General features: G+C 33.2%; 1 protein-coding gene across 1 annotated transcript in view; it reads left to right on the forward strand.

The window, feature by feature from the left end:
* The window catches only part of SPOCK3 (SPARC (osteonectin), cwcv and kazal like domains proteoglycan 3), a 354,386-nt gene extending 342,666 nt beyond the window's left edge, over positions 1–11,720 (forward strand). Inside the window, exons 9-11 of the mRNA XM_079770309.1 lie at positions 5,967–6,029; positions 9,468–9,605; positions 10,789–11,720. Of these exons, the coding sequence (XP_079626435.1) occupies positions 5,967–6,029; positions 9,468–9,605; positions 10,789–10,958 (371 nt within the window). The 3' untranslated portion in view covers positions 10,959–11,720. The remainder of the gene's footprint in view (positions 1–5,966; positions 6,030–9,467; positions 9,606–10,788) is intronic.
* Positions 11,721–24,483: the final 12,763 nt, after the last annotated feature.

Consider the following 24,483-nt stretch of genomic DNA (forward strand, 5'->3'; position numbering starts at 1 on the left):
AATATTTATATTAATATACTTCATTATAGTTTCCATTATAAACCACCAAGAATCACATAGAGATATGAGAACATCAATATTAAAAGTAATCAGTAAAATTAATTTGCTATCTACATTGCCCATGGTGTAAAATAAATTGTTTTTATCACTCTACTATAGAGTTTTAATGTTCTATTTTGTGATCTGGTTAAATGAGCTGAATGAACCACAGAATTTACCATAAAGTTATTGTTATTCATCTGATTTTTAAATGACTTAGTCTTCCAAACTCTCAAAATCACTTAGCTTCATAAAAATCCACAGCAAATAAAGTGTCTTGATTCTCTGCAAGAAATGAAATAACCTGAACATTTGGAATGATGCTATTTATTTATTTTTATTCAGAAACATTAATGTAATACAAAATTGGAGCCATGCTTATATGCTCAGTCGACTAATAATTATAATTATGTATATAAGGGAAAGAGATCCAAAAAAACTCATGATAAAGTTTGGGGAAATGTAAAGATATAATGATATGTATAATTTGGAGCTAATTTTATAAAAACAGACTGATAATTTATCTAAAGTGATATACCTGCTATTGTCACTGATTTTTAAAATTCTTGACAGCTAATAAAATGAGTAAGTTACTTTAAATTATATTAATGATTCTCCATTTTTCATATGGGAAACTAACACATTATGTAAGGTATTTTACTATATCAATTAATTTTTCATATATTAGTAATTGTTTAATAAGTAGGGGTAAAATGATTATCAATAAGTGAATTAGCAGTGGGTGAATAGCAGGGTTTGTAGAGTAGCTACATTGTTTATAAAATAGTTCAAGCAACATTTAAAAATTATATTTGTTTTATGAAAATATTCTAAATCATACATACAGACACACACTCAAACAAACAGATTGTTGACTTTATTATTACATATGTGCTTCTAGGTGATAGAACATGCTATAAACTACATGCTAGTTTAATGACTGTTATACATTGAATTCATTTAAAGAAAAAGTAAATCCAGGTAAACTGCCATAAAAAGACATGTGGTCTTTTGTTTTGATAACAAAACTTATTTTGGTTTTTCCTTGAATGTTATGATAGTATGTTTATATGTTTACAAATTAATATAAAATATTCTGAATACCTCTGAATATTTCTTTAGAAATAAATACTTTCATCTTGAAAAAAATTCCTGGATTTTGCAGTAATATTTTAGAACTGATTAAAAATATTCCCCAAAAAATAATTTTGCTTCGTATACTTTTCATTTATTAAGCACCTTTCTTCTAAAGTTTTAAAATCTTTATAGTCAAGTGAAGACATAATCTGAGATTATTTAATACATAGTAGAAATAATTTAATTAAAGGTTACCCAAGATGGTAAAAGGATTTATACAACTTCCCCAAAACTAAGGAGTCTGGACTAATTATGTTCATCACTTTCATATGCTAGAAAATGTTACAAAAGCTCTGTCAGAGTAATTGACTTATTTAGTTAGTCTATTAAGTAACTTCATAATAAAGAATAGCCATTAATTTAAAAATATTCAAATATTTTACCTTATAAAAGAATGTTTTCCTGTTTTTTCAATAAACAAGAAGTTCTTAAGTTTACTATAATAAATGTAATGTAGAAAGTTAATTTTTAACTCTATAGTAAACTTAAGAATGTTTTTATTGAATAACAGGAAATTATTATATATTACATATAGGAAGAAATAAATATATATGAAGAGAGAAAGAGAAAGGTGTATAATTGGATATTACTAATCTAGGTTTACTTAAAACTGCAATCAAGACTATAGTTATATGGTGTTAGAAATATCTTGAAAATAAAGTAATTGAGTTTTTTTAAAAAAAACTTTCAAAAATATAAAATTAAGGTTTATCTCAAGTTTAATAAAAGAGGTTGAGAATTTAAATGTTCAAGCAAGTGATACACTTGTAGGTTTCCAAGGGAAAATATGTTTTAACTTTAATTAAAATACAAATTTGTTTCTGTGACTAATTTTCTAAAATCATGACAATTAAGCACTACAAAATGGTTATGATTGTGATTTTAAATTCCTTTTTCCAAGTAATCATGAAAAAATGAGTAGGAGGAATATTTATTGGTGATTTTAGTTACCTTAGGAGTTAATAACTTACTTTCATAAAAGTATATTCTAAGTCTCTACTATGAAAAAGTAAATCAATTATTAGTTGCTATTTCATTTAATGTTCTATTTTATAAGATCCAGGAAAAAAAAAAAAGAAAATTAACCTGTATTCAGGTCCACCTAGTCTTTTGTATACATAAAAATATTTACTACCCAAATAGCACCATGAAAATATTGTTATTCCCATTTTATGCCTAAGGGCTGAAGTTTATTGATCTTTAATAACTTCACATTACAGAATGAGGGCAGGAACTGGTATTTGAAACTAGAATCTTTGACATTTGTCTCAGTAGTTTTAATTCTACATTCTGACTTTGCAAGGTAATTATGTACAAAATGCCATAGAGACATTACTGTGTACAACTTCTTGGCAAATCCTATTTAGTACAGGTAACATCAGCAAGTGTTATTTCAATCAACAATATATCCAATGTTTTTTCCTCGGGACTACAATGAAAATAGATGACATTTTTAGAGATTATTTATATAACTAATCTACAGGGAGAGATATAAAAATGTGACTCATGTGTGTTAATTTTACAAAAGATGTTTTTCTATTTAATGAAAGACATTAAATAAAGAGAACTTTGTCCTCTGGTCATAAGAATATTTGAAATTTCTACTGATGAAATAAACCTAAATAAAGATTTTCAAGTATATCCATTGTGTGAGAAGCTATGTGAGTAATACAATATTGACTTAAAAAAAGAGAATGAGGACAATGGCTAACTGAGAGGCACATTAGGGACCCACCTGCTGTACAGCTCCAGGCACTCTTCATAGCGAGGGGGAAGTGCATGCTCCCCTCGGAGCTGCGCAGTGCACAGCCTGGGCTGCTGTGTGCCACCTACTTAGAGAGTCGCTCACAAGCCTCCATCATATCTACTATATTTTCATTTCTGACTGTAGATTGTCTCTATATATTTGACAGCTAATAAAGATACACTCCTCAGAAATGACTAGTTGTGATTATAGAAAAAAAACAACACACATTTGTATATAGAACAACTGTAAACATATTGATATTTGCTTACTTTTTGATTTACCCAGTAACATTTTATTGAGTTCCAAATTGTATGGGAAGATAAAACTGCATCGTTTTCATTATATTGAATATTTCAATATAGATCATGTGTGAACGGCCCCAATATAGAGGTTTGAGTTTTTAAACTGAGAATGCAAAACAATGAACAAAGTTATTTTAAAAAACAATGTTTTGAAATTGAACTAATAAAAAAAGTATTCTATTTTTTAGTATTTTTAAACTAACATTTTGAGTGATTACTTGTAAATTAAATGATTAAAACATATTTTATTAATGCATGATTCTCATAAAAATTTTAGCACATAAAATCAGAATTTCCCATAAAGTTATAACACTGTTAGGTAGTAAACAGAGGGAGTAAATCTTGTGATATACATTTGTGCGTACGCTCTAAGCTGACTATTCATAGTCTAATCATGTCTAAACCTTCATCCAATTAGTTGGGTTACTATCCTTTATCCAGATCGGTTCTTTGCAAGTAAGTTTAAATAATAGATGAAATCTCAATTTAGCACTTGAGGAATATTTAAGTTAAGGGCCAGACAGAGCTGCCTTTTGAATAATAGAAAAAAATATTTCAAAATCAAATATTTTATGTAGTTGTATCTGTCATGATTTCTTTTGAAATCTTACATCTTTCTCTTATACAGTTTGTAGGACTAATAATCAGGTTTATTTAGTGAGCTTACACATCAAGTCAGACTCAGATATACCTGTATTTTTAGGCAATTCAGTAGTGAACATATATGAAATGTTACTTCTACTTTACAGTACCTGGCCATTAGCAATTAGAAGAATTACTTTAACTATATTGAAACTTCAGCGAAGATCTTTCCTCTTGGTTCTAAATGCATAGTTGGAGGGCAGTACATTTTAAGTTATCTATTCTCTAACCTCATACTATATAACTTGATTTATATTTCTTGAATGTTTAGTATAAGAGCCCCACAGATTAAGAAAAACAAAGCAATCAACTGAACCAATTTCAAAATGAAATAGAACAATAAATAATTACTCAGGCTTTACAAACAAACTCCTTTTTCTTCACAGTTTAGATTCTCCAAAGAAAAACATTTTGGCCTTCCATACTAAACTATAAATCTATATATTAAACACTTTGTCTCACTTCCTTATTCTGCTTTACTTATGTACAAATTTAATAACTATATGTTATGAGATTGATATAATAAAGAATTTTAAAATCACTTAAATTAATTATACCTTGCTATTTCCTAAACAGTTCTAGTATAGGAGAATAGGTACTAGTTCATTGTTTTGCTGTTTCAAAAGTTTATGGTACAATTTTTATATAGCAAATATTAAAAGGAGGGTTTTAGAATATTACTGTAAAATACATTGAACTGCTTTTAGCTAAGAATATATATTATATGTAAGGACATATAATTGTATATATAATATAAATCAAACTGTATTGTGTCTATTTAGAATTTTATACTCCTAAAAAATTATCCTTTAAGTGATTGAGTTTGAAAAATAGCCAAATTGTTTTAATGTTTTAAGTAATGTTCTTAAAGAATAACTTATGAGAAATTATTGTATATCATATCCTTTCCAAATTGCATATACAGGGGTTGGCAAAAGTAGGTTTATAGTTGTTCATATGGAAAAAGACATTCAGGTTATGATTATTAAAAATAGCTTTATTAACTCAAAAGAATGTCACATTGGCACAGTGCACTTAGGCACAATCTGGCAAGTGTTCAAATTGCCCGCCTTCATTATGTTCCATTATTTTTTATTATTATTGATTTCAGAGATGAAGGGAAAGGGAGAGAGAGATAGAATCACTGATTGACTGCCTCCTGCACACCCCAAACTGGGGATTAAGCCTGCTACCCAGGCATGTGCACTGACCAGGAATGGAACTGTGACCGACTGGTTCATAGGTTGACGCTCAACCACTGAACCACACCGGTTGGGCCATATACATTCTTGTAGTCTACTTGCTATATATACTCAAACACACTTTGGCACATAGTTCTTACCTAGTTTTGCCAATCCCTGTAAACTGAAGCATCTAGGTGAAATAAAAAGACCAAAGCCTGTCAACATTTTTCAATATAAAATTTTATTAAGGTGTCTCTGATATAACTGGAAAAAAGGATTAACTGTTTCATAGACCACTTTTTAATGCAAAGCTATGTGTCTATATCTTAGAAACTGTTTTAAGTGAGGGGAAAAGATAAACTGTAATTTGCTTGGGTGACAGTCCATCAGTTGGGTTTACATTGATGAGTTGATGGAGCTTAGCGGGGTAAGAGATCAACCGAAGGACTTGTATTCATGCAGATAAGCACAACCAACAGATGCAAGAAACTGGGGGCGGGAGGACGAGGGCAAGTGCTGGGAGGGTAGGGGAGGCCAGAGGGAGGTCAGTGGGGTAAAAAAAAGACATATGTACTACCTTAAACAATAATTTAAAAAAAAGTAAATGATAAGATAATTTTTCATCATATAGTAAGTATTTTATACCATTCTGTTTTTTACATCCACTTCAGTCATTCTTAGGAATATCAAGATAACCTAATATTTATAATCAGGACAGTCTCCCTCTGTCTCTATCATTTTAGGTATAGGTACTTACACACACATGTCCATGTGTATCTCCAGAAGTCAAATGACTAATATGTAATATGTGTTATGCAAAGGCATGTAAAAACTAACTGAAGTTTGATAACATAGAAATTACACTTCTTTTCATTAACTCTAAGCCTTGAAGTAACATTGTTAATGTCATTGCAGACCCTCCTTGCCAGACAGAGCTCAGCAATATTCAGAAGCGGCAAGGAATAAAGAAGCTCCTAGGTGAGTAATAGATTATTCTTCTGAAGTCTTTATTACTTACATAAATAGCCCCAAGGAAACAGCAACATAAAATCAATATTAATTCAACAAAGATAGACTACACTAAATTTCAGTAACAAAATTTATGAAGTTTTTGAAGGCAATTAAACTTACTTTTATTGTCTTACCTATTGAAAGATATTATGTCTGTTTTATTACCCTAATATAATGTTCATTTTGAGAGTTATTAAATAAAAAAGAAAGAGATTTGAACAAGGCTAAAGTTAAAGCATCAGCAGAAACTTCAATTCTAATTCTATGGCTAACAACTCAGGAATTAATGAGAGAGGAAGAAAGAGGGAGAGAGGGAAAGAGAGAGAGAGAGAGAGAGAGAGAGAGAGAGAGAGAGAGAGAGAGAGAGACTCTGAGTACCTCAAGAAAATATGAGCACACTTTTTAGTGTTTTTATTAGAACCTGTTACTAACTTTCAGTAAGTTAATGTATGTATTAGAACGTTCGATCGATAAATGATAGATAATTCTAAATTTTACCCACCCACAGCTATCAGATTATTAAACTATTATCTACATATATAAAAGGCTAATATGCTAAGTGTCTGTCCAGGTAATGAAGTTGCATAGCAATGTCCAGCTTCCTCTCCCTAGCGACTAGCCTTCTTGGAGTGTCTTCAGCCCAGGAACACAGGTGGAAACATTTCACACTTTAACCAAATGTCTGTGAAGCATTTTCCCGTGTCTCATCTCATTTCATCCTCACAGAAGTCCTGGAGTAGGTAGATAGGATACTCGGTGGAATCCTATTTTCTTTTCATTAGCGGGAAAACAGATATTTAGAAAGCTTAGAAAGTTGACCCAACTGAAAAGATGTAAGACATGGTGGACTTTGAAAATGACTTCAGGTTTTCTCACTGCACAGAATATAGTCCAACACTGCTAATTCCTGAGTTGTTAGCCATAGAATTAGAATTGAAGTTTCTGCTGATGCTTTAACTTTAGCCTTGTTCAAATCTCTTTCTTTTTTATTTAATAACTCTCAAAATGAACATTATATTAGGGTAATAAAACAGTTAAATATTTTACCCTTTGTTCTCCCTGTGTGATCTACAATAATAATCTGCTTCCTGTTGATATTTACTGCTGTGTTGCTGACAATTACCTGAAAGAGAAGTTGGGGTGCTTCACTGGGCTGGAAAAAGTTTAGCTAAATCAGAAAGCAGGTCTAATTAAGCAAGTGTATTCTATATCTATAAAAAGCTTAGTTGACTCGCACATGAGGGATACATATAAAGTTCTCGCTGGCACCAGTCGCACGCGTGTGTTTCGATCTGTCATTGTCGATCGTGAATTTGGTTGACACTTCTATTATAGAGAAAGGGCGAATAGCGATATTAAAATATTTCTTCTAATTAATTTCCTTTCAATGTGCATGAGTCCATGCACCGGGCCACTAGTGTATAATAATTTTGTTTATTCCTATAAACATCCAATTTTAAGTAAACTCTGTTTGGAGTGATTTTAGATTAACAAATTTCATAAAGAAAGTACATAGTTTTCATATATCCTTCAACCATCCTCACCTAATGTATCAAATCAAACCATCTTACCATGTATCAAATAAGCATTATATATTTGTCAAATTTAGGAAATTAACTTTGCTGTGATCCTATTCATTAAGCATTCATTGGATTTTCGGAGTTCTTCTACTGATGTCCTTTTTCTATTTTAGGATCCAGGACAGAACGCCACATATGCAATTTTTTTAATGTATATTAATGCCTTTGTTTATTTAGTGCCACACATTTTATAATGTATTTGAATCTGTTTATATTCTGATATGCTTTTTTAATTATAATATTCTATGTTTACAAGAGAAAAAAATTCATCTTCCTTGAAAATTACTGGTTCAAAATTAAAAGCTTCATTTTCTTAATAAAGCATTTTAAGATGTGAAGCATTACTAATGAGAAAAGCTATGTGTCATGTTTCTTTAAACTCTTGCAAAATGCACATGTATTATAGCTCACAAAAGGAAATAATACATTCATACATTGTTTGGTTTGTTTCCAATAATCAAAGTTTACCCATGTACAATGGGAAAAGTCATTAAAATTCAACTAAACATTATTTTAGACTTGATCAAGGTTTACTAGTGACAAAAGTTTATTGAAATTCAGGCTCTGGTTATTTGAAGTTACAAAAAAAATGAAAACATATTTAGCTCACATTTGGGAGGATTCACTTTTATTCCCCTTGTATAATAAAAATTAAAGTCATTATTATAGAGTACTGAATGTCTTAAGTATATTTTTAATTTACATAGGATAATGGTACTTGTCTGAAAATTGATAAATTGTTGTATAAGTGTAAGGTGCCATATGTTCCAATTTGTGAGTTCAGTCTTGCTTGATTTCTGAATTTCTAGCATAATTCTTAATAGTGCTCTCTTCCATTTTCAAAGTATACTTGCCTAAAGGTTAAATTAAATGGTCACACTAGTTTTACCTCATAACTTTTTAATGTCAGATATGTCAAATGGTACTTTTTTCATGAGGCAGAGTGAGAATGTTAGAATTTCTCCTCACTTTTGTTGTCATTTACTCCACAGAAGTGGTTCTCAAGTTTTGGTGATACTCTGTCTACCTCACTGATAAACTACTAATTCAACTCCTTCAAATGAATTATAATTTTTAAGCAAAATTTATTGTTTATATATCAGACTCTTGAAACTTTTTAAAGGGAGAAAATTATGATCCCGTATGGTTGCAAGATTAAATTGTCTTATGTTTTATCTATTTATTCAGTTGTTGTTTTTCTTTCACAAAATAACTCTAGTATGTCTGGTCACTGAGGGGAAAAAATTATTAGGAAACACAAGAAAATGTTCTGATCTTCCAAAGCTTACATTGTAATGTTGGAGTGTTTATTGAAGAATGTGAATTCACTTCTAAGTTATTAGTTAAACATTTATCATTAACAATGTGACAAATACCAGTATATTATTAGATATTATAGATATAAAAATGAATGTCTTTCCTGCTAGACTGAGTTTAAGAATTTTTAAGAAAGCAATCAAAACCAATAAACCCCAAAATTTCCAATATAAGGATATCACAGTATAGCATATGACAGACTACACACACACACACACACACACACACTCATGAAATGAAAATAGAATGTTGGTAGTAATGAGACTGTGAAGGGTCTGGTATGCCATGCTAAGTGGTCTGCATGACTTAATATGATTATTCAATTAACCAGATTTTAATTTTGTATTATAACTCTCAAAACAGTACCCTTTGCCCAGTAAATTTGCTTAACAAAAGAAATGAAGGCAATACATTTTTACAATGGCCAGCTTCATAGATGGAGTGGGACCTCCATATGTGTCTGTCTTTGAGTGAATTAATGCATAATTGATCCCTGTGTGTTTCATAGGACAGTACATACCCCTATGTGATGAAGATGGTTACTACAAGCCAACACAATGTCATGGCAGTGTTGGGCAGTGCTGGTGTGTTGACAGATATGGAAATGAAGTCATTGGATCCAGAACAAATGGTGTTGCAGGTTGTGGTAAGCAAATGGGTACTTACTTAGCAATATATCAAGCACAGGATAAGTACTTAAGGATCACATTCATTTGTTCAAGCATTTAATGAGGACATATTTTATGCAAAGACTATAGAACAAAATATGCATTCTTAGCATATTAAAAATTATATAATTAATGAATGGAATTACCTCATTTAGATATTTAAGGAATAATTATTAAAAGGTGGGTTCCTTTATATATATGAGGCATCCCCAAAATGTATAAACACACTTTAATAATTGCAAAGGCAGTGTTTATTCAAATACATTCTCAAAATTCAGCTACCAGATGTTTAAGTGTGTATTTCTAAATATTTTTAAAATAATAACTAGCTACGTTAGTTTTCTATTGCTGTTGTAACAAATTCCCACAGCTATAGGGCTTACACCACACAAATCCATTATCTTAAGGTTCTGTATGTCAGAGGTTGTGCATGGGTGTCCTTGTGATGAACATCAAGGTGTCTTCGGGGCTGCATTCGTTCTTGGAGGCTTTTGAGAAGATCCTGTTTCTTGCTTCACATTCCTTAGGACAGTACATACCCCTATGTGATGAAGCTGGTTACTACAAGCCAACACAATATCATGGGCCCTTTCCTCTGGTTTCAAAGCTAGCAACATTGCATCTCTGACCATTCTTCTCTAATCAAATCTCCCTTGAACTCTATCTGGGAAAGGTTCTTTGATTTCAAAGACACTATTTATTATCTGGGCCCAACAGAATAATCTAGGATATTCTCCCCATTTTAAAATCCTCAGTTTAATCACATCTTCAAAGTCCCTTTACCATGTGAGGTCACATATTTGCAGGTTGCAGTGATTAGGAATTGAAGATTTGAGGGGGGGCAAGTACTTTGTTTATTGGAGTAGTAGAAGAAGTTATAATTCTTTGTCAGATTCAAAGTTTGACATGGACTCTATAAAACCTGGGCTGAGATCAATATTCCTGAACTGGAAATCTTACATATCGACCTCAGTAACAATTCTGGTTTTTGGTATATACATTTTAACAAATAATAGAAAATATATATTTTTCCTTTTTTTGTTAAGTGAAAGAACAAATTAAATTTTTCTTAATTTCCTCAATTTTCATTATAATTTTATATTCCTCAGAAATTATTTTACTACTCAAAAAAATAACATTCATGTTTACATTTTTCCTAAGCTATTGATTTTGAGATCTCTGGAGATTTTGCAAGTGGAGATTTCCATGAATGGACTGATGAGGAGGATGATGAAGATGATATTATGAATGACGAAGATGAAATTGAAGATGACAATGAAGATGAAGGGGATGATGATGATGGTGGTGATGATCATGATGGGTACATTTGATGAGAGCTGAGATCAATACATTAAACATTTCTATTATTTACAAGTGATAGCCTATTGAGAATTACCTTCTTGCCCCCAAATAAAATGATTCTAAAATTCACGTATATTTTGTATAATTATTTCAGATATTGCAGCTAAAGTCATAGAACTTTATGTTTAAATAAGAATCACTTACTTTGAGTTTTTATATGCCTTAGAGAAAAAGAAAACACATATAGAGTCTAGTCAGATGAAAGTTATGAAGAGCTATTGCTATAAACAAACAAATGTCTATAAGAATAAACTATGTAAATCTTCCACAAACAAAACAATAACCATGTTTGAGGTCTTATGTGTTATGTTTCCGAGAGAGACTGTAAGTTAAACTTATAATAACTTGTTGGTGACCTGGGTCCCAGGACTTTTTTAAAGTATGCATGACCTTAATTGCAATTCCAAAGTAGCATTTGTCCCAAACCTGGAGATGAGTAAGGGGATACAACACAGGGTAAGAAAAATAAGGAGTTCTGCATTGTGTTTACATGAATAATGATGTTTATAATTATGGAGTTATTCTGGGTATGATAGGGTCTTTTATGAAAGGACAAGTATGGAAAACCATGGATTCTGAAAGTTAAAAACTTAGTTGTTCCTTCTAGTTTTAATTTTAATTTGAATAGCAGTCTCATGTGGATTTTTTATATTCTTACACAGCATGATTTCTTTACCTTTCTAGGTTTCTTGATCTTTCTAACCAGATACTTAGGGCAGAATTTAAAGAAAGAAGACAAAGGGAAAGATTTATTTAAATTATATTTTCACATGAAGTTTGTGATATGCCCGATGTCAAATTTAAAAATCTTAGTTATTTTATTTCCTATTATACATAAAAATTTCATTTAATCTAAGAATTATACCACTTTTGTTACTAGTGTTGAAACTTAGAGAACATATTGTATGGTGCCTTGCAAAATAGAAATAGAAAGGTTTTAGCATGCATACCAATATAGAATATTAGGCAATATATAAGCACACCTAATTAACAAAGTAATACCAATAAAGGTACTGCTGCTGGAATGAAGAAAATGGAATATGTTTCTTTCTTTTTTTCTATTGTTACATAATTGCCATGTGGACTTGTTTATGATTATTGTGTAGAGTAGCATTTAAGATTTAACTGTAACAAAAATTACTTTACTTGCTATATTTAAGTTAGCATGTTAATTAATTGTGTAGACCTTTCCACACACCATCACTTTTAAGTATATCAGACCTAAGGTTTTGTGCCCATAATAAAAATGAAAAACCTGTTGAATATTTCACATTGGTATTATGATTTAAACAGTGGGTCAGCTGGTTTCCTGATATACCATCCATTGAAAGTAAAATTGGTGGATTAGTTCCATTTGATTAATACACACTAAAAATAAACTTTGATGTTGACTTTATGTAATATTTAAAGTATAATGCGTTTTCTTTTTTACTGTTTATGTATAGTTTACAAAATAAAGAATCTTGTAACCAAATTAAACTGTTCCTTAATGATTTTCTGGGGTATAAACAGTAGCATAAAGCGTTCTTAATCTGTTGGTTTTTTTTAATGAATATATTACAATGTGGCTAGAAATGGTTTTGAAAATTGTGAATTTTAAATCAGAGCTCTTGGCATCTTAAATATTGTTTTTCTACCCATGTTAAAGATGTTTTTTGTCTGTTGATTTGTTTTAAATTTTTCATTTGTCTTAGTGTTGCAGTAGATCATTTTCTTTATTGAGGGTGATAATCTAAAACCCGTATTTGTGGTATTATATTTAACATATTTAACTAAGTTTCTATAGCAATAGGATTTTGAAGAGTGATAGGATAACTTTATTTAACAAATGTATAGAAATTATAAAATATAATATAGGTTGATTAGAAAAAGACAAATAATCAAATTCTATGTGGGGGTTTAGCAAATGAATTTAAAGTAACAAATATAGTGGGCTTGAAGTTAAGATGTTTTTAAAAAAAGAATCTTTCAGGCTCTCTAGAAAGCAACCAGTTCAACAGTAAGTATAACATTGCAAATATTTACATTATTAAACTTTATGTAAAGAATATATGTACAATTTATATTTATATACATATGAGTGTATAAAAATTCTATTTGTGATGTTTGTATTAGGTCTTTTAATTATTTGTTTTATAGATTTTGATTCAATATCATTATTTTTATTTATTCTAAAAATATTAGTATTAAGCACCTACTATAATGTAGGCACTATTTTAGGCACTATAGATTTATTGGTGAACAAATAATTATGAAGTTACTATTATAGTTTGGATGTCAGGCAATACATTTATCCCTAGACCGTAACATAATGTAATTGCATTACCATTGGGAAAAAATCAAACTAAGCTTTTCTACATTTATTTTGTTGTTGTTTTTTAGTTTTTCTACATTTAATTTGAATAAAAAGCAATGTGTTTTGAATGCTTAAGAAAAGTTCTTGATACACACTCAGAATTTTAAAAGAGCATTTTTGATTGAAAATATTCAAACTACCCTAACATTTTGTTCTTTTGTAAGTCACATTCTAATGCACAGGCATGAATCATACCTCAAGTTGTACTTTAAGCCTTGTTTCACTAGTATTATTAAAGGGAGCACACATGCAAAATAAAAACTGTAAGACAGTTGCAATATCAAAAAATTAAAATTTAAACTCATAGAGGAAAAGAGTAGAAATATACAAATATCAAATGTTCCTGGCATGTCAAAATCTGATGTGGACATTTATGAATGCTTTTGGTTATGCAATTTAACATGACGATTTAGTTAGGCTGAATAATGCTCTTGGGGAAACAAGCTAAATTAAAAAACAAACATATAACATTTTGATATTGATTGAAAGAACACATGGCCTAAGGCAAACCTTGTATTTCTGCCAATCTTTTAATAGAATAAAGTCAATCAAGCCAAACTAGCAAAATCATTAGAATTTTCTAATGAATTCACAAAATGGATACTGAGTACTTTATTCTCTATATAAACATTTGCATATTTTAATTTTACATGAAGCTAAAGAAGAGGTTAAAACTAACTCACAAAATATACATTGATCCACATTGTCTGCTCATAATTTACTTAAACTGGGTTTAAAGAGTTTCATAAATAATTATTTGCATTGAAACAAACATTCTATACGCTTTGTTTAAAAGGAATAACACCATGGTTATATTCTGTAGGTCATTCAAGGCCTCATACTTAGTCAACTTTGCAAGATCCCTAATAGCTCGGGGTGTGGGGGAAATGGGTTGGAGAAAGCAAACCAAACCAAACAGAGCCATCAACATAAATGAGTTTGTTTTGTCTGATAAATAATAGCATATATGTATGCATGCACATGCACAAGCACACACACACACACACACACTAATTTTTGTCTTTGATTTTAAATGGCCAGATACATTTACATTTATTTCTCTTCTAATTCATGATGAATGAAGCATACTAGGACGTATAGATTTTTCAGATGAAGTACAAAAACACAAAAATTGAGAATATCTATATAGTGTAACATATAATAGTATGTAAATAAATAATAATATGAGCTCCCTGTAGTGTATGCTTTTCAACATTATTTTAAACCAAATAGCAGATATTGAGAGTAACATAATGAAAACATGTACTTGTATACATTTTGATATGAAATAATATTAGGTTTTTACTTCCATGCTTCTAAAATATGTCAGGGGTTATAATGACTTCATAAAAATTTTTCAGTAGTTAAGTCAATAAACAAAGAGAACATCTTAAATATTAGCTATATATAATACATATGTCATCCCTTCTTGGACAAGGCAATTTGGAATAGTCTTTTTGAATAATGACTATTTCCTCAATTATATATGCCATCTTTGTACCTAATGTCTCTTTTACTTATTTGTTACATGCCTCAACAAAAATCTTAGCAAGTAAAATTAATATAAATCAGTACATCATGAAACATGATTTAAAATTACAAAATGAAACATTGTAGGTAAAAAAAAAATTTTTCATCAACCTGTACGCCCTATCATACCTATGTTCATCTCTTTCAAAGACATCCTTGGGAACTTTATTTTTAATGTTTGATAAATCACCCTCTCAATCTTTAAACACATAAGTACATAATACACATAACTGGGTTTGGAGTCTATATGGCTCACCTTTCTCATTATAATATACTTTAATATACTTATCCTAGAGGATTGTTGTGAATACTATATGAAAACATTTAATAGTCTTTTTTTTTTTTTTTTTTAAGAGAGAGAGAGAGAGAGAGAGAGAGGAAGGGAGAGAAACATCCATGAGGAGAGAGAATCATGGATCGGCTGCCTCCTGCACGCCCCCTACTGGGGATGTGCCCGCAACCAAGGTACATGCCCTTGACCGGGAATCGAACCCGGGACCCTTCAGTCTGCAGGCCAACGCTCTATCCACTGAGCCACACCGGCCAGGGCATATGAAAACATTTAAAACAGGAGCACCATGTTTGTCATATAGAAGGTACCCATTAAATGCTATTTCTTCTTCTAACTCTTTAAAATGACTTAGCAATAGACATTGTACTGAAGTTTTCAAGATATAGTGAAAAAATAGCTTCTGTTCTTAAAGTTTTATCTACATCCATCTCAAAAAATTAATTCAGTTTATAACATATTTATATACTAAATGGGGGTAATAAGTACAGCTTAAATAATAAGGCCACTGTGAAAATACAAATGAATTATTGCATGATTTTTGGAATATAGTAACTTCCAAATAAATGCAATTATTATCATTGTTATGGGGACATGGCATAGCAAAATCAAATTAAGAAATTTAAAAATAAAATGCCAAACCCCAGTATCCTACCTAATTAGTGTTCCTACATATTTTTTATATTCAAATATGTCTTTTTCAAGAATAATATTGGCTAGCATTTGTGTACATTTATTATATATTCCATATATTAAATGCTAAATATATTAAGTCGATACAATACACTAGGGGAAGGGTAGTATTATGTTTCTTATATCAGAGGTGAAGTATCAGAGAAATCACTAGTACTCACCATACCCAGTTCTCTTCTTCCTGTGCACATGAGACATCTTCCTTTTTTTTTTTTTTTTTTAGTTTTCTTCACAGTCAAGTTGGGTCCATTTGACCGGTTCTATTCAACAGTGAGCTGAAGTAACTAACATGTGTGGAGCTGGACAGGGCTATGACTTTAGTTAATGTTTCTCATGTCCACTGGTCATTTCATCCTGACATGCTATTTCCACATTCATCTGCAACAATTATAAAACTAGTGCCTTCATTCTTATAAAACATACAACATATTTTGAAAGCACCTGAAATCCCTCTAAGGTGAAGCAGTTGACTAATGAAAATCTTTGTGTAGCAATATAGGAAAAGAAGCTCCTGCTGTCAGAATTCTGAGCTCAATCTGGTACTGCTTTGTCATGTTGGGCAAACTGTAGATTAGTTTCTTCAGATGTGAAATAATAATATTAGAATTTACTTCATAAAGCTGTAATGGAGCTTTAATTCTTCTTTACTAGTAAGAATCCTAGTAAAATACCAGCTCAATAAAGTTAGCTACTAAAAATAAAAAAATTGTATATATGCAGGGTGGTAAAAATCATGGATACTAGGGCCTGACTATGAGGTCTTGAATTCTGGTTCTGCCAGAATTCTGTTGCTCAGTTTTCTCATCAGTGAAATAGGTATGGGATTAATTCTCACCTCATAGGTTGTAAGGGAGGATTATAAATGTTAATGTTTTTTTAAAGTACTTAGAACAGTGTTTTACACTTAATGAGCACTAAGTAATATTAAGAAGAAAAATAAAATCAATATACTCTCTACTTTTTTAGATCCATCACATTTTTGTTTTAAGGTGGGAATGTACAAATTGTTTCTCTATTACAAAGCCTTTAATCCACAAAAGTTAGGTGATTTTTGAAGGTCACTGGAACCTCAATATAGAAACTTAAATCACAAACTTGGGTAGCATCAACTCAATGCAGTCCAATTTTAACTTGCTTTTAATATGTTATAAGTGTTCTAAAAATTTGCTTTCTACTTAAGGACCAAACTTTTCAAAACATTGAATTTATGGTCCTATCCAAAAGAGTGGTTAGTTACAGAAATTTCTTAATGTAGGCTTTTCTTCATTGTCACTCTAAATTTCTTTTTAATTGAGATGTTAAATATTGCCCAATTTTTATAATAGTTTTCAGTTTTGGGGGAGAATTCATAAGTTCCATAGTTGAAAGAGAAGCAATAATTAAATACTATAAATCTGTTTCAGAATTTAACAGAGGTTGTGACAATGTGTCCATTTTTAATTTATTAGATTAAAAAAATTGTGAACAGCATTATCTGTACTTTAAAAATAATTTACCTTTTGTGTGGGGAGGCAAAAGTACAAATGGAACAATGAGAAAGAAGTATGGAAAAGGACAATTTGGCATTCTCAAATAGCCTCACCAAGACTATGAATCTGTGACATAAATCATTTTACATTTGTCTAAAATTGAACATTTTTATTTTCATATATATAGATAGATATGGATGTATAAATATTAATTTGAAAATAGGCCATTATTGTTAAACTATCTCTATTTTATTTAGCTGGATACACTTTTTCCTGATATGACATGAAAAAATGTAACATTTTTCTCTTAGAATAATGTGTTCCAGGTGCTCCTTTCACTCCAAACAACAGGTACTTTTCCTGAACTAATCTGACCATCTGGAAAAAAGACAAATAAAAGATGGTAGGAAAAGCCCTTTACTCTAAGATATCTTTGTGGGGAAATGAACAAATTAAAGAATATTATATGGGCTTCACATTCTTTTTATAAAATACTAGAGGCCCGGTGCATGAAAATTCATGCACTGGAAGGGGGCGTCCCTCAGCCCGGCCTGCCCCCTCTCACAGTCCAGGAGCCCTCCGGGGCAGGAGGTGACCTAGCAATCAGGGGAAGGCAACACCCCATAACACCTCTGCTGCTGCCACTGCCAGCAGTGCAAGCCTGGGCAGGCCCTGGTTACCTAAGCCTTGGGCGGCCCTGGGCGGCTGGGGGGGCTGAGAGGACTGGGGGACTCCAGAGACAGGCGCATGGAGCGGCTGGGCTTGCCTGGGGGTGGGCCCAGCCTTGCTGCTCGCCTGCTGCCCCAGCGCGGTTGAGGGGACTGGGCTTCACCATCTTGTGAATGTGGGTGCTGCCATCTTTGAGGACGGGGCAGTCAATTAGCATATTCCCTCCTTATTGACTGTGGGAGTCACCATTTTTGAGGGTGGGTCAGTCAATTAGCATATTCCCTCCTTATTAGATAGGATTATGACAGCAAAATAAATTATATGTATGTTGTATTTGGCCACAAAACTAAATAATTTGGTCTCAAGGTTGGTCAAGTTAGTCATGTGAATCATGGACTATTGGCACTAATGATTTATTAATTAAAATATATATTTGATATCAGCTTCATAATTATAGGAGCAAGGAGTACTTACATCAATCACTGTTTAGTTTCTAAAATTTGTGATCATTAGAATAGAGTTTGTTTCCCTGCCAGGGTATATATGTCCTTTGATTCTTTTTTTTTTTTAAATTCTTTATTATTGAAAGTATTACATATGTCCCCTTTTCCCCTTATTGTGGTCTCCCAGCCTGCCCCCATGCCCCAGTCCTGGCCTACACCCCATCCCCATTGTTTGTGTCCATTGGTTATGCTTATATGTATACGAGTTCTTTGGTTGATCTCTTACCCCCACCATTCCCCCTGCTCATCCTCCCCTGCCTTCCCTCTGAGGTTTGATGGTCTGTTCAATGATTCTATGTCTCTGGACCTATTTTTGTTCATCAATTTATGTTCATTATATTCCACAAATGAGTGAGATCATGTGATATTTATCTTTCTCTAACTGGCTTATTTCACTTAGCATAATGCTCTCCAGGTCCATCCATGCTGCTCCAAATGATAGGAGTTGTTTTTTTTTTCTTTTTTATAACAGCTTAGTATTCCATTGTGTAGATGTACCACAGCTTTTTAGTCTACTTATCTGCTGATGGGCACTTGGGCAGTTTCCAAATCTTAGCTATGTAAATTGTGCTGCTACGGGTGAATATATCCTTTCTGATTGGTATTTCTGTTTTCTTGGGATATATTCCTAGAAATGGGATTACTGGGTCAAATGGGAGCTCCATTTTTAGTTTATTGATGACACTCCATACTGTTTTCCACAGAGGCTACACCAGTCTGCATTCCCACCAGCAGTACACGAGGGTTCCCTTTTCTCTACATCCTCACCAACACTTGTCATTTGTTGATTTGTTGATGATAGCCATTCTGACTGGTGTAAAGTATTGCCTCATTCTTGTTTTGATTTGCATATCTAGGATAATTCATGACTTTGAGCATTTTTTCATATGCCTCTTGGCCTTCTGTATGTCTGCTTTTGAAAAATGTCTATTTAGGTCCTTTGCCCATTTTTTGATTGGGTTGTTTATCTTCCTTTTGTTAAGTTGTCTGAGTTCCCTGTAAATGTTGGAGGGGCTTCTAGGAAGGACCACCAGTTAACCCTGCATCCTGGCCATTTAAGGTGAGGAGGAACAGAAAAAAGTTAATGAGGTGAAACATGTTCTAAGTTAATTACTCCATACACTCGGCATTTATGAATTTAGCATTCATCCATGGCCATGCAGGCATTTTTAATTTGAATCCCTCATGCCTCTAAGCCGGTGAGAATAAACAGCTGGACTAGTAAGGGAGCCTAGTCATTCACTCACTATACAGTTTTTTAATAGCTTTATAAGAGCTAGGTCATCTGTTTTGAGGAATTCTCTTTTATGCTTTAATCCCATTTTGTGAAGAACACTGCAAGTCATCGGGTGTCAAGGAAACTTGGGCTAATATTTCTGAAAACGCTGAGTGGGTACTGAACAACTGTCATTAGTTTCTAGTTGTGTTTATAATTACTCCGAATAGGAAGTGGTTTCATAACCGGCATTATCTGGATACTAACTAACTTATTCTCTAGTGTGATTATGGAGTAGGTGTCCCAGGATCTTGCAAGATCAGAACACAGTTGATATTGCAGCTCAGTTGTATGCTTCCCCTGGTGGCTACAGCTTGAGCCTCTTTAATGCCAGGAATGACACTGTCATGTCTTATCAGCACAAACAGCCTCACTCCCCATGCAGTGCCTCAGGCAGACTAATTTTAGCTCTGAACTTCAATGGGGATCCACGGAAAGAGCTGTTCTTTTAAAACCTGGTCTAGGATACACTGTGAGAGAAAGCTGTTCAGTGCTTATTAATATCGCAATCTCTATTTTAATTCTTTATATTGAAGGGGGGGGCAATGCAGTCCACAATGAAAATTAACTTTTTATAATAGATATTGTATGCTATTGTAGCAGCATGCCTGCTAACCACTCTCAAGGTCATTCCTAATGTATTTATGCATGCATTCTTATGGATTTGCCTACTCCCAGATTTATAATGCAAACCTTTTGTGTCTCCCATTTCCTTGACTCCTCTTTCTGACTTCTGGAGATGAAAAGTATTCCTTAAAGAAGAGAAAACACAAGTCAGTCCATTTTAAACCTGTCAGTGCCCAGACAAGAAAAGCTTAATAATAATAGATATAATTAATCTCAGAAATTGTATTAGATATTCATGATTCTTATAGTCTCTGTACCTCAACAGTATATGTTAAAATTCAACTGAGTAAATTTGACCATCTAATTGGCTTTATTAAGTGATTCATGGATCATACAGCATCCCATCTAGCATCTAGACGGGCACTCCAAGGGATTGCACAAAATGGAAAGTTTGTAAAGGAAGAAGGGTGGAGCAGGGAGCTATGAACTAAAGAAAGGAAAGGATTATTTTTAGAGGACATCTTTAGCGGAGGGGTGGTGATGGGGAAGGAATGTCCAGGGTTTTGTCATACAGAGCGTCTCTTCTTTCTATGGGGCATGGAAAGGGCTCATGCGACAGATTACCTTACTGGTGCTTAACCAGAAAATTCCAGACTGGTTGATTTAAGACTATTTCCAAGGAAGGTTAAAATAGCAATTAGGGGAGGTATTAAATCTAGGTTTGATGCCATGGATTTAGCACAACTGATGCCATATTGGGCTGTGGTTTTCTCTTTAACGCATATATCTTCACTCAAGTGGCCATTGTAAATGGTATTCTAGATGCAGAATACATGTCACTAAACATCAGTCTTCCCAGAAACTGCAAGACATTCAGTGATACTGACATTTCTTAACGAGAAGAGGAAAGTAGCTGAGTCCCTGGAGGCCAGTGATGAGCAACAAAAGGAAGTATAGGTTGTGGCCTGAGTCAGCAGTCTTGCCCTCCAGAGTTAGCAGAAGCACCTGTGCAATACTCATCCGTTAACAAAATAGAGTCAGTCCTGATCAAATTAGCATGTTAGTGAGCCTTTTTTCTTTTTCTTTTTCAACTTTCACCTAACTGTCCCCTCAGGGGGGAAAAATTACCTTCTCCCAGCATGTTTCAGGTCAATCATGCATCTTTAGCCTGATGATTAATCTGTGATACTAGACACAATTCGGGACAAATGAAATGGTGAAATTTATTCTTTAAATGGTCACCACCCATTTTTTCTCAATCCCACATGGCAGCATGATGAATAGCTCAGGTTTGCTGGCCAAGTGAGACCTTGATTTCAGAAGCTTCAGCAACTTTAACCACCCCTTGACTTTCTTTTCATCCACAGATAGACAAAATGCCTAAAGACTAACCTGTTTCATGGTGGTGTTCAGTGTTAAGGCCTCCACATGGCTATTTATAACTGACAGCAGAAAAAATAATAATAAGATTGTTCTACTAGTATGTCATACTCCCTCATACAGCTGCTAAACATTCTGCTTCATTGTTTTTCTTCTAGTTCCAACTCCCTTAGAAATGACTAAAGGTTGATAATACTTCCCTTTCACTTACCTTTATTCTCTCTCTTTTCTGCCTTGTTCTTTTGGCAGCGCATTAGAAAATGGAAGTTTCCAAAGCATGCATGTGCACACATGCACATATACATAGACACACACACACACACACACACACACACACACATTTTTATACCTACAAACTGTAAAGAGAAAGAAAATACCCAACCACATACTTTTACTTAATCAGAGAACTTTGACACATTTGTGCATTCCCATTTCTCCCTGCACAGCGTGCATCATGAGCAAACATATAGAATATAATTTTACTTGGAAAGTTGCTCATCAATTTTAACATGTTAAAAACTAATTATGCTGTGGGTTCTGTCAAAGTTGTGCTGCTGCTGATGGAGCCTTTAATGATGGTTTCCCTGCATGAACAGATCATAAACCAATTGCTGCTGCCTTGCAAGCACATTCATTTCCAATGTAGGAGGAAGTTTCCTTTTTGACAGAAGGAGTTTCCATTCTAAGCTTTACCACCTGCTTAATCATAAAAGCATATGATGTGTTGTAATTATGTTAACTCCTTTATAAAATTAATAAGTGACTGGGTGTTAAAGTAAAATACTGAATGATTAGTTTACATTCCTACATAAATGGCTATGAATTAAAACTGGTAAGTTATCCTTTCTGTAGTTGTTGTATAAGCAGAACAATTGATTCTTTGTTGTTGTTGTTGTAGGAAAACTTTTAATTTTTTAATTATTTATTTTTAATTGAATTTATTGGCATGACATGGGTGAATAGCATTACACAGTTTGCACGTATGCACTTCTATAATAAATCATCTGTGAATTGTATTGTGTGTTTACCACCCTCAAGGGAAGTCTCTTCCCATCACCACTTATCCCTCTTTTACCTTCCACTCCCTTCCCCAACCCCACTGAGTGTGTCTACTGAAGAACAACCAGCACTCTTTTCATGATTTTTCCCTCTTGAACATTTTAATGCACCCAAGTTTCCAGACACAGGGAACATATGCTTTCCCTTGTAATTCTTCATACCTGCACCCTCTCTGACTTGGTTCCTCCTTATGCTGATGCCCATGGTCAGAGTCCATTGCCTCAATCAGTCTACCATTTTGACTTACATGATTTAGCTTTCTGCTTCATTTGGTTTTCAGTTTTGCTTATTTCTTTCATGCTACTCTCTCTTTCTTTCCATCTTGGTGAAAAGCTCTCTTGCCTTTTAGCCAGATACCAATTAACCAGTCCTTTAAAAAATTGAAAATAGATTTTCAACACCCCCTTTAACAAATAATACAAATATTTGATCATTGATTGTATCACTTATGCTATAAAATATCAAAACATTCTTTAAACAAAAGTAGCATTTTTGAAAAGATATTGATTCCTATGACTCCTGAAACATGTTTTATGACTAGCCCCTGATGCTAATTTTATCAGAGAATTTATAAAACACCTTGATATATGTCCTGTTAAATACATTTTACACAACTACTTTTAGTGTATCAGGGTGGAAAGCAGAACATCTTGGGTTGCTACTACCTAATTTACCACAAATTTGTAAGACTTCTAATACAGGGGCCACCTTCTAGCTTTCTAGAATCTTTGGATTAAAGTAGCTGTTTATGTACTTAAAACTCTCTTATTCTCCCCAAATTTTGGGTGCCATTATGGCAACTCCCATTTTTTAAATTGCCTTAGCATCAAAGCACCTAGATGTGCTGAGGCTTGAAATCGGGAACAATGGAAGAAGACCTAGAATAGAAATGACCACCCTCTTCTAATTTTAATTTACAAACTATGTGATTGGGTGCTATCTAATTTTTTGTTAAGTTTCCTAGGGTCATTTCTTTTTTATTTTGTAAAAAATACATTTAAATGTATGAATGGAGAGGACATTTTTCTAACCTCACTATCCAAAATCCAGGGGAAAGAAAATTAAGATTCCTTTGGCAACCTCTCATCTTGTCATTTTTTCAATTACAGCCTCTCATTTTTCATCATAGATTAAAATGATACAATGATTATATAGGGCAATTAATAATGATAACATGTCACAGAAATAGCAATGAAAATAATTTTTTATGGAAACAAAAGTCACAATGACCTTTTATCCAGGTCTTAATTTGGTACAGCTGAATAATTTCCTCAATATCTTGAAATAGGAAATCTACACTAATAATAGACATATATGTAAATTGACCATACCTCCGCAATGCCCCACAGCCAATCAGAAGTGATTATGCAAATTAACCCAACAAAGATGGCGGGTGGGCCTGTGAGCATCACGAAGGTACACAGGCGCCAAGTGGCCGGGGTGGGGTGGGGCGAGCCGCTCGGGACCTACATACACAGGTGCCGAGCACCCAGGGGCAGGGCAGGGTGGGGCGGGGCGGGCTGCTCAGGGCCTACACATGCAGGCACCAAGTGGCCTAGGCAGGGTGGGCATCCCTGGGATCCCGCCCGCTTCAAGCCTGTAGCCAGTGCATGTGTGTGCGCACCGGCACTGAGTGGCCGGGGTCCTGGGACGCCACTGGAGTGTCTGGTCCTGTCAGCCTGGCCTGGGGACTGCTGGAGTTC

Source organism: Cnephaeus nilssonii, assembly GCF_951640355.1.
Source record: "Cnephaeus nilssonii genome assembly, chromosome: 5".
Classification (NCBI taxonomy): domain Eukaryota; kingdom Metazoa; phylum Chordata; class Mammalia; order Chiroptera; family Vespertilionidae; genus Cnephaeus; species Cnephaeus nilssonii.